At 33.3% G+C, this 12,185-nt stretch overlaps 1 protein-coding gene and 1 pseudogene across 1 annotated transcript; one reads left to right on the forward strand and one right to left on the reverse strand.

The window, feature by feature from the left end:
* Positions 1–824: 824 nt before the first annotated feature.
* LOC128187399 (uncharacterized) lies at positions 825–3,554 on the reverse strand (annotated as a pseudogene).
* A 32-nt stretch (positions 3,555–3,586) lies between these two features.
* LOC128187400 (uncharacterized) lies at positions 3,587–11,221 on the forward strand. The gene is made up of 7 exons (XM_052857847.1): positions 3,587–3,595; positions 4,011–4,147; positions 4,258–4,310; positions 4,423–4,572; positions 6,126–6,128; positions 10,319–10,403; positions 11,020–11,221. The coding sequence occupies exons 1-7, from the start codon at positions 3,587–3,589 to the stop codon at positions 11,219–11,221; spliced, it is 639 nt and encodes a 212-aa protein (XP_052713807.1).
* Positions 11,222–12,185: the final 964 nt, after the last annotated feature.

Here is a 12,185-nt window from a genome sequence, read left to right on the forward strand (position 1 = left end):
CACAAAAACATACATTGCATCAACTTGTACATGCTTAATAAAATATACCTGAATCATAAATAATATTATATACATATCTTTTGCGTCTTAGAGGCTACTCATTTCAACCATCCAAATAACTACCCCTAATATCTAGAAACTAGCAAACACTAGTTACTGTGCACAGAGAATAATTAATTCCATGCTGATCATAGAAGTACTACAAGGTGCCCGGGCTAATCCCTGCAGGCTGAATTAAACTACGGGCTGATCTCAGGTAAGAAACGAAAAACCCGGGGTTGATCCTAACAGACATAAACTCAGAATTGATCCAAGGATAGTAACGATGGTGTCCAGGGCTGATTTCTGCAGGCTGAACTCCAGGATGATCCCAGGACTAGGGCTGATCCCAGCAGGCATTATTTTGTGATGCATTGCACAAAATGAGAGGAGCAGGACAACCCATATCAACTACAATTGAAACTAAATTCCAAACTATAATTGACGGTCATAACAACTATCTACGTGTCACAATCAATTACACCAAGTCCAGTCTAATAACCAACCAAATTACCTATATGTTGTAAAAAATTATAAGTACTATTTCAAATGTCACTAAAATTGACCTAGGGGCAAAATTTACCAAGGAATGACCACCAAATGAGCAAATAAAATGAGGGAAGCCCCAAGCAAATGGATAAAAGTAAAATAAGTATCTGGAATATAGTTTTGGTGTAATAGAGTGTAACAATGTTGTCCTGTTACGAAACAAAATGAAAAAATACATATATATATCTTATTTGTACGACTAACTAAATGATGCCATATTTGGTGACGCAAAGCATTTAGTACGAACAGTTATGCATATTACACAGTTCATGGTGACCCATGTTTTGAGCATTTTGAATTATTTGACGATCAGTACAAAGGTATCTCCTATAACAATCAAATGACCATCTGCCTAGTTCTTTGATGACATGATCTTCAATACCAGCTGCTGCCGCTGTTGTTGCTGCTCCGATACGGAATGAATGACTTGAATAGTTCTGACCACAAAATCTACTTCTGCGCAAGAGTTCCATAAGATGTTGAATGATTTTGTCTCTAGTTATGGGCAGGCAGCTGCGGTCACTATCAATAAACAATGGTGAAAACTGGTCACAATCAAACAGCTTTCGTAATTCCAAATACAAAAGCATATAATGTACAGATTTTAAATTTTCAAAATTTGTGATATCTAGACCTTTAGAGAACGGATCTGTTTTAGAATTCCGTATTTTTAATACAAAAGTGATGTTCCCATACATGCATCAGGAAGTTAACATCTTCTATTCTAACAAAATCTACAGAAAGAGCATTCATACTAGTAATTTCTCCAAACAAAAGGAATCCAAAGACGGCACATGAGAACATGCATTTTATACATCAAGTCAGTAAACGGAGAAGAAGCTCCGTTATCTAGCAAAATGACCAACTCTTTCCAAATTTGTACCGTTATAGGTAGACGCTTTACAACTTGATCTGACTGTGATTTTTTAACACATCTAAGAACACAATGGAATTTATGACAATCATGTATTACATCACATAAACCTGCTACAACGTACTTCAGCTTTAGAACTGATTTACAATGAAATACAAGGTAAACAAGTGTGGTTTTAGCTAGAAGATACTGCAAAGTCGAACTGTAAGTCTGCTTCGTACAAGTACTCAAAGAAGCATCTAAGAGTTCTTTCACTTGCTGGTCCAGTCCGTCATCATCATGACGTGATGGATACAATGAGTTCTTGTGTGGCCCAAGAATTGTCCAGAGCCCAAGCCTAAACAATTACAAATCTACAATTTAATGCAATTATGCTTGCATATAAGTACATGTTATACCATATATTATAACATTTGAGTTTTGAGCATAATCTAAAAAAACCCTAGGTAAAAGTTTGATTCTCCAGTGTGGCCCATCCCTTACCCTGAAGATCAGGACCTTTAAAACTTAAATCTACACTTTCTGAGATTGCATTTATTAAAGTTATAGCGTCTCTAACTGATTGGATTTTCATAAGATTTTAAAGATTTTTTTTATATTCTTATGTGAAAATTGACTCTCTATTGTGGCCCCAGACTACACCCGGGGATCATATTTTGAACGTTCTTGAATCTACTATACCTTCCACACAAATTGAAGCTTTTCTGGCAAAATAATTTTTGAGATTATAAATGATTTTTCTCTATATATACTAATGTATAAAAAAAAATTCCCACCTTAATTCTACACTACCTTAGGATGCTTCAACACAAGTTTCAGCTCTTCTGGTCAATTGGTTTTTGAGAAATTTTTCTCTCTATATTCCTGTATATTAATTTAATACCACCTGTGGCCCCACCCTACCCACGGCGTTGAAATCTATTTACGTTGGAGCAAGAAAAGCATCGTAAGGGTTTACAAGAAAAGTGCATTATAGAGCATTCGCATTTAAAACGTTTTCATAAAGAAAAGAGAAAAATTACTGACATTATAAAAGGACTAAATGAAAGCAACGAAATTTTCAAAAAATATTCTGAACCCCTTCACCAATGAGAATTTCTTTATCTGTGATACAATCTGGTATTCATAATGTTATATCTCTTACACGTTTGCTACGAGTTTTGTGATAATACTCTGAATTAATTGAGTTGAATAAGCTAAGTATTTTCGTCTCCGGGTTTTCTTCAGAACCACTATTGAACCAACGGAAAAATCCGGTTATTAAAATGGTGAAAATGGCGGGCGGGCGGGCGGGCGGGCGGGCGGCTGCCAAAAGGGTACCCTCATAGTACGGATAACTGCTCCTACAGTTTTCAAGATAGGAAGTTGTTGTTTTGCAGAGCAATTGTACATATATCAGAGGTGTGCATATTGCTAGGATTTTGATTTCCGATAATTTATGAAAAAATATCAGCTTTTGAACTTAGTCATTTTTTGGCAAAATATTACATATAGGGTACCCTCATTGTACGGATAACTCCTCCTACAGTTTTCAAGATAGGAAGTTGTTGTTTTGCAGATGAATTGTACATATATCAGAGGTGTGCATATTGCTAGGATTTTGATTTCTAATAATTAATGGAAAAAATACCAGCTTTTGAACTAAGTCATTCTTTGGCAAAATATTACATATAGGGTACCCTCATTGTACGGATAACTCCTCATACAGTTTTCAAGATAGGAAACTGTTCTTTTGCAGATCAATTGTACATATATCAGAGATGTGCATATTGCTAGGATTTTGATTTCTGATAATTTATAAAAAAAACTACAGCTTTTGAACTTAGTCATTTTTTGGCAAAATATTGCATATAGGGTACTCCATTTCACTGGATACGGGTTGACATGGATTATGGATACAGTTCACATTAAAGAAACCCCGGTTTGCTGTCACATTGACAGCTTTTCACTTGTACTAAATCTTAACACAGAGTTCTTCATCTAAGGATATTAAAATAGTACAAAATGACCATTGTCGTCTATACCTTTTAGTAGGCAGTAGGAAAAGCCAGAAACAGACATACAACAGCTTCATAAGCTTGACAACTTTCATGTTTTTACATTGTTCAACATTTGTGTAAGCACATGTTGCACGTATATCGAAATAACAAAATATTTCCCATTACTAATGATATTAATGAGCTAATGATGGAAATCCGTTTTGCTTGTACAGGAAATGATAAATCAAAACAATTTTTTTACAATTGGTATCAAGTTCCAAACTTTTGAGATTCCATATGTAAAGGGTGCTTCAAATGCGCTTTCTATTAAATAGAATATGTATCAACAAAACTTAAAAATATAAAAAGAGCCATTTTTTATATAGAACATAAAACGAAATTTTAACCTTTTCCTAAAAGAGATAAACTTCATTAATCATTTTAAGCCGAACGGAATATCTCGTTTTCCTGCCTTTTTGATATTTTGTGATGGGTACTGCTTTTGGTACAACCTTTACAAAGAAAAGCAAAAGGTACAGAGCTTAACTGGTACAGATTATTTAATTTAGGTAATCAAACCGATTATATTTTATAAAATGGATGTATGCAGTTTTAGGTTCACGAGTGTTTTGACTAGTTTAATCGTTTTACTAAATCTGCACGATATCCAAAGTTTGAAAGCATCTGGTGTATGTGAGCAGCATGAGTAAGTTTATTATGTATAAATGAAATGAATCAATTGCCTGTTTCAACAATGTACGTTTTAATAAGTATTCCTGATCTTTGTTTTTGTTTTACTCTGTTTATCTCCAACAGCGGATTGTTTGGATGCTGCAACAACTATCGAAAAGTGGGTCAGAATTGTTTTCGTAAGTTGTTAGAGTGGAAAAAATGTTTTCTCATGTTGAAGTAAATTTTACAACTAAACAATCAAACAAGCTTATTCATCTACCTGATGTGAATTACATATCGTATAAACAGCGTGTATTGGATCTTTTGGTATCAACTGTTCGGGAAGATGCGTTGACGGGTTCTATGGTTTTGGATGTCTGAGTCGCTGTAACTGCAGTCAAGACTTTATCTGTGACCATGTTGTCGGATGTAAAAAAGACAAGGCAAAGCATGATACGGGTATAATATGCTAATGATTCCAAATGATTAATTGTATATGTCTTTAAAGGTGTATTGTCACGATTTGGTCAATTTCCCCATGTTTATTGTTTACAGTGATTTAGTAATGCATTTCTAATGATCAACCAAAGTTTAAGTGTCAATGGCAGAGTTATTATATAGACAAAATACAGAGATGCATAGAACGAGCTAACAATTCTTTAAATTGTAAACAAGGCTAACGTCATAATTTTTGTTTACATTAGTTAAAAAAAGCGGTAAAGTTCATTTTAAAGCTGGTTTTTCTACTTGCTTATTCGTATTCAACATATATACACAATTTCTGGCGTTTGTTAGATTTAATTTTTGTCTAAACCTTGCATTTCTTTTTACTATTCAAAATGTAAATAAAAAACATGATTTAAGCGCTTTGTTTAGAAAACAAAAAGCTCTGTATCTTGCTTAAAATTCGATGACAGACACTCAAATTTAGGTTGACTATTAGAAACGCCTTACTAAAGCACTGTAATCATTCAACATGGGAAAATAAATATTGGCCATAATCGTGACCATGTTTAATTGAGGTCAAGATCTAGTAAATGAGATACGAATCACATTTATTAAATTTGAGAAATAAAATATTTTGATAATAGTTTGTAATACTAGCTCGATGTAACTGGCTTAAAAAGGTCATTATATAGATAAAAACGGTAAAAATTGTTCTAAAATGCAATTTTAAAAGTAACTTTAAAAACTGTACTTGATAATTATGCCAGAGGCATTTTCTGCATTCGCTTAAGATACAGGGTTTCGTAAAACTCCATCCTTGATTTGAATTTATCCCAGCTGATAGGTGAAATTTTTACCTTTATAAATCATCCAAAAAATTCCATTGAAGAAATGATTTTCCACAGGACATGTTGGAAATCTTATAGGGTTTTCTTAAAGTTCTATGGAATAATTTTTTTTTAAAGAAAAATATTTCCTTCTTTCCTACAAAAATTAAATTCAGACAGATAGTTTTTTTTAAAGGAAATAAAAATTTCCTATCGGATTTTAAAACCCTTTAGGAGTTTTGTTCAAATAGTATCGATCGGAATTGAAATTCCTGTAGGAATTTCCAACTATATATAAGAAAAATGGTTTTCCTATTGGAACAAATTTTTTTCTTGTAGAGATTTATTTTTCGGATGTAAATATTTCACCTGACAGTTAGATACATCAATAACAAAATAGTTATTTTTAATCATTAAAAATTTGTAATCAATAATTTATCATATGACATATTTATATGTGCAACTTAGACAGCTGCAGATATGCCCTTTGGGCACTGGCATAATTATCCGCATAGTGTTCGGTAAAAAAGATTTTTCCCATTTCTTAATGTAGAATGTCGATAGTCTCTTGAAAAACGTTATTAAAATTATTATGCGGAAAATATTTAAGAGGGGTAATATATGACCATTTTAACTTTATCGATCTCCTTAGAAAGAAGAGCTTTATATAGAAATTTTGAAACGATTCAAATTCTTGATATAGGATATTTACGTTTGTTATACCCGCACTTTCTAAAGAAAGTTCGGGTATATTATTGTAACCCTGTTCCGTCCGTCCGTCTGTCACGTTTTACTTTCTCAAACTGCTCTTACATCTTATAAACCAGCAAACTGAACTCTTGGAGTTTAATTTTGGGTTTCATGTTGTTTTGTAAAAAGGTTTCAAAAATTCTCTGTTAGTCCTGGGGGTTAAATAATTGGTAAAAAATGACGTTTTTTTTTCTTTCACAAAACACCTTCTTCCTCGAACTCCTCCTACATTTTCAACATTAGACAAATCATCTCTTGGAATATGTTTAAGGGTATCCTATAGATGCGCAATAAGCTTTTGGAATTTTCAATTTTGTCCTGGGGATCATTTAATGTCTGAAAAATGACGATTTTTTTTTACAAAAAAAACTGGTTTCAATAACGTCATTTTTTGAGGGGCACTAGCCAAATGATCTTCTAGAATATGATTGGGGGTGTCATATTAAAGTGTGATCAGGTTCCAGAAATTTTTTTTATTATGGGGATATTGGGCAACAAAAAATGACGTTTTTTGCAAAATAAAAAGTATGGTTCCCAGAACTCCTCGTACAACTTTTGGAGTAGCTACGTCATCTCTTGGGATATAACTGGGGATGTCCAATAGATGTGCAATAAGGTTTTAAAAATTTAAATTTCATCCAGGGAGTCAAATAGTAGCAGAAAATTGACGTTTATCACAAAAAACCCCATAGATCCTAGAAGTCCTCTTATGATTTAATGGACAGACACATCATATCTTGGGATATGATAGGGACTGTTCTATAGATGTGCAGTAAGGTTTTAAAAATATTTAATTTTATCCAGGGAGTCAAAAAGTAGCAGAAAATTGACGGAACTGTTCCACAGATGTGCATTATGGTTTTGAAAAATTAAATTCAACCCTGAAGCGCACTACGTACATACCTTTTGATGCCCTTTAAGGATCAAGAATACCGTATATATGGTTAAGAGGTGGGGATCTCAACCGTTTACGAGATATTCGTGCACTTCCAGTTCGAGGGGGGTCACAACCAACCCCGGGGCCCATGACATACGTACCGGTTGATGCCCCTTGACACAAGAAACAAGAATATATATCGTTTAAGGGTGGGGATCTCAACTGTTTTGAAGATATTAAGGGACTTGCTGTTCGAGGGGGTCAGGACCACTCACAGGGCCCATGACCTACATAACAGTTGACGCCCCTTGACATCAGAAACATGAATATATATGGTTTAGGGGTCATGATTATAACAGTTTCTGAGATAAATGGTAATTTCTAATTCCTGGGGGAAGGGGATGACCCCATGGGTCAGATCTAATTGCCCAGATCATCCCCAATATTTAAAGATAATTGACAATTTCTGATTCTAAGGGGGTCAGGATGACCCCTTAGGGTCATGACTTACATGATATAATGATCTGATGCACCATGACCGAAGGAGGAATAATATCTTTGGATTAAGGTGGGGATCTCAATGGTTTTTATGATATTTGATAATTTCAGGAAGAGCACTTGGGATCATGACCTACATACCATCTGAAATGTCTTGAACAAAGAAACAATAATATATGTACATGATATATGATTCAATTTAAGAACCCAGATATAGATCAATCATCTATGTTTTGTAATACTTCCTATGTACATATACATGTATTAGTTTGTGTGTTGTGGTTTGTAGCATGGCTTAAGTCTTATTTTGAATTACATTAAAAAATTGTCAAATATATGACTTGGAACCCCCACCCCAAACAAACTCAAATATAAACCCCCCCCCCCCCCCCGCTCGCCCAAATTGTCGAATGATCTATTAAAATCAGAATATGATTTAGTGTCTTAAAAGTTTTCTATACTGGTAAAAAATGTTATTCTTAAAAAAAATTACATTACACCTTGCATAATTGACAAATGATCTATTAAGATATGATCAGAGGTAATATTTCTACCATGGGATCAATAACTAATATTCATTGACAAGTTAAAATTAATAACAATAAATGATTCAAATTATAGATGTTTATACTCCACATCCACCCCCCCCCCCCCCCCTAATCAAGCCTGGTTCCAAAGATTTCAGTCTTCTTAATACATTCTTACATGTGTACAATAGCAAATTTTAAATCATTTCTTGATTGCCTTTTCTCTCCTGATGCACATTAACATTTTGGAAATTGCTTAATTCAATTTTTAAGATTTATAAACAAAATGTTATATGCATGTGTATTCACCTATTTGGGGCAATTGTAAAGTCTCTTAAACAAAGCAATGTCATCATTAGGCTAGGAATTACCCACATGGATCAAACACTACATATGAATAAGATAAAATACTTTATTCTTTCTTGTTCTAGAATGTCAGAGTGTCTCCAAGGAGGCATAACCTATATACAATTTGATGCGCAATGACAAAAAGAGCAAGAATAAATTATATGGTTTAGGGATGAGGATCTTAGAAGTTAACAAAATATACAGTGTATCATCATTTCCTATTTCATAAAGGGGGTGGGGTGGGGGTTAAAGACAACACCTGGGGGTCATTAATGTACTTTACACCATTTGATGCATCATAATGACATTAGAAGATATTTTTTTTTCCTGTTTCATAGGGTCGATCAGAACAGTCCCATAAGGTCATGACCTACATTGTATTTGCATTATAATACATTAAACAAGAAAAACTCTTTCCTTCCTATTATAACTCATATAAAAATGATAAGTGTCTACACTTACATGTACTTACATTTTATACACAAATTTAATACGAAATTGTTTATACAGGGTCAATATGGGGTCAACTCAATAGTGTAAGTCTGACAAATGAAAAAAATAACTTTTGCAACTAAAATGACAGAAACTTTACAAATGCGATAGGATAGGTAACGATGATATGCTTATTTAAATATTAAAAGATGATGATACATTATGCTGTCAAAGGGAGATCACATTTAGAAAGTGAAAGTAAAACTTATGTATGCTGGCATCTCATTATATTGTGCTAGCTACTGCTACTACATGTATAATGCTTACCTATTTTGGTCAACATCATAATGATAATCCAATTAAGGCACAATAATGAATTCCTTTAGCTGATCTTAACCAATCCTTTTCTGCATATGGAAAATACATGTATGTATACACGTAAAACCATCTAATTGAAGAGCTGGGTAAAACTAGTACGGTAACCCGCTAATGAGACCTGCAGACCTGTGTTGTGTACGTAACTTCAGACAAAGATCAGTTATTTGTAACATGCATATATTTTTATGACCTATTCTTCAAAAACCCCTTGCGCTATTTTATTAGGTAAATAACAGCTTTAAGATGGTGCAGGACACCCGCATATTGTGATGTATACTTCCTATTGAGATAAACAATAAAGTATAAATATTAATTAAAAATTTATCCCCAAAATAATGTTACCTAACATTGAAGCGCAATTGGTTAGAGCGTTTACATGTCTGTAAGAGCTTTGGGGTCCAACGTGTATTTTTGGTAATTTTACTATTGATATAAATGAATTTTCATCGGGGGGGGGGGGGGGGGGGGGGTCTGGACCCCTCACTCCCACCTTCTCTAAATCTGTACACACAATAATGTACATGTAGGCACACAGAAGCAAATCTAAAACCTGCAACCGCCATGGGGAGGGGGCATAATTTAATTTTTAATTTTGTTTGTAATAATTATACAGACCATTATACTTTCTATGACATGAAATGTTAAGATAATTGATTAACTGAAAATTCACTGCAAACAGTTCAACCCCAAATTGCACATAAAGTGCTGCTCATGTGTATTATCATATGGGAAGGCCATCAGGGATCTCATCCCTCAGTTATGAAAATTATAATTTTTAAATGTACTACCAGAGCTTGCATGTGGCCTTCATTTTTAATTAAACTGGTACAAAACAGTGTTATTTAGGGGCAAACACTTGGTGCGGGTATTACTGTCTAATGACAGCATCTAGTTCTTTTTATCGTTAAAGTTATTACTAAAAAACATTATATTAAAAATATTAAGGTAGATCTGATAGGTAATGTGCTGACCATCCAGCCACATTTGATTAATTATGACGTCACAATCTAGACAAAGTAGACATTATAATTTATTTACTAGATCTTGACCCTAAAATGATGCAGGTGTTGTGCTGCTGATCGCTGAACAAATGGTGTATTTCATTTAGTGTTTTATTTTAGAATCTACAAGAATATATATCTTAAGCCTGTCGTCTGGATTTATAGTCTGCTTACTGGTTTTACTGGTCACAGTTGCTATGAAAAGGTAACCCATCTAATACACATACTTTGATATTTAATAACATACAAGCCCCAGTATATAACAAACTTTTCAACAAGAGATGTTGTGGTTTTTTCTGTAATCCTTTTCGCAAAAATAATATTTTTTTTGTTATCACATGTAATATGTATTTGTTATACGAAAATAAATTACATTTTATAACCATTATGCCGGAATTTTTTAAACACTATTAACGGACTAATAGACGACACTAAATTGAGGACACTTATTTATCATCATCTTCTTCTATTAAATGGTTAAATCTATACACCCTATTGAAAATATAGGGAAGTGTTTTTCTAGTAAAAGCATAAAAAGAGAAATTTAGCACCAAATTTCTTTCAAATTACACTCGTTAATCAACTGCAAATTTTGAATTAGCGTGTAAATTACCATATTAGTACATATTTATATCCTTATATTTCCCTGAAACTATTAAGTCTCAAGTATGTTATTAATACTACAAAAATGTTCTATATCTGAGCAATGGTTTCTTGGATATCTACTAGAGGAGATACATGTATAAATAAAAGTCAATGTAGAATGCCCTTTATAGCACGCAATCTTTATAATTTATTATTATATATGTATTTTGCTTCAGAAAAATGACCCCATTTCGACAATCCCAGCCAAAACTTGTTACAACGGAGAATACACCCGTAGAATATTCATCTCATGAGCGCCAGGGATACTCGGAATATGATCCAAGGCAAATGTTAGAAATTGTAAACCAAGAACAACAATTAAAAGAGTTACCGAGCAGTGAATCGGAAAATGGGCAGTACGAAGAACTTTTTTTCTAAATGAAGGCACATAAAAATCACAGTAGAGAAATAACGTCCTTCATTCGTAAACGACTCGAGGTCTCCCAACAGAAAAGTAAAAGAGACAATAAAATGTTTGTGTCATATCAAAAATTTCTTCACATGGTGTTGGTGAGGAACAGTTTTTATTTTGATTTAAACTCAGCTGTTACATGTCATTTATCTGCCATGTTATGCACGCGTAAATAAAAATGGAAGATTATTACATGAAGAACATCCACTGCACTTAAAGCCAAATATGTTATAAAAACATGATTAAGTTTTCGGTCCAAACATGAAACTTGATATATATTGAATAATTTCCAAAAAAAAAACATCTTAAAAATCCACAAAACAAACAGTAAATTTGGTCAACGTTCGTATGAAGAGGTAATTTCGTATAATCAAATAGATAACGGGAAAAGAGAGATACATCACTATCTAAAACATATTGGCGTAAAAGCTAAAAAATACCTAATAAGATTTGTTCTATGTTATATGAAATTTACTGTGCAACCCATCCTCTTTGAATAGCAAACTTTAGGTTATACTTACAGGGAAATTTCATATAGCAAAATACAGATGGAAAACCATTGAAAAAGTCTACAGAACTGTTCATCAAGGAAGTGGTGGGCTCACAACTTACTTTGTATTATGCTAATAACTATATTATGCCAAGTTTAGTTAAATGTACATAAACTATGAAGTGAACCATATGACAGTCAGTCAGTATTTGGTCGGAAAGACTACAATACCTAGTATTTTTATATCCAATACAACAAGTTACAAGGAGTAAAATTTAAATACTTGGAGCTGTTGCGTTGGCAAAATCAAAAGACTGGACTGACTGGCTGAAAAAGTAAATATGTGCATTTTTGCAAGTTGTGTTGATGTGGCGATTGGTCTAAGAGTTACTTCGCTATATATTATGCTTTGTGTATTTAATACATACGATGTCATTCAT

Source organism: Crassostrea angulata, chromosome 6 (assembly GCF_025612915.1).
Source record: "Crassostrea angulata isolate pt1a10 chromosome 6, ASM2561291v2, whole genome shotgun sequence".
Classification (NCBI taxonomy): domain Eukaryota; kingdom Metazoa; phylum Mollusca; class Bivalvia; order Ostreida; family Ostreidae; genus Magallana; species Magallana angulata.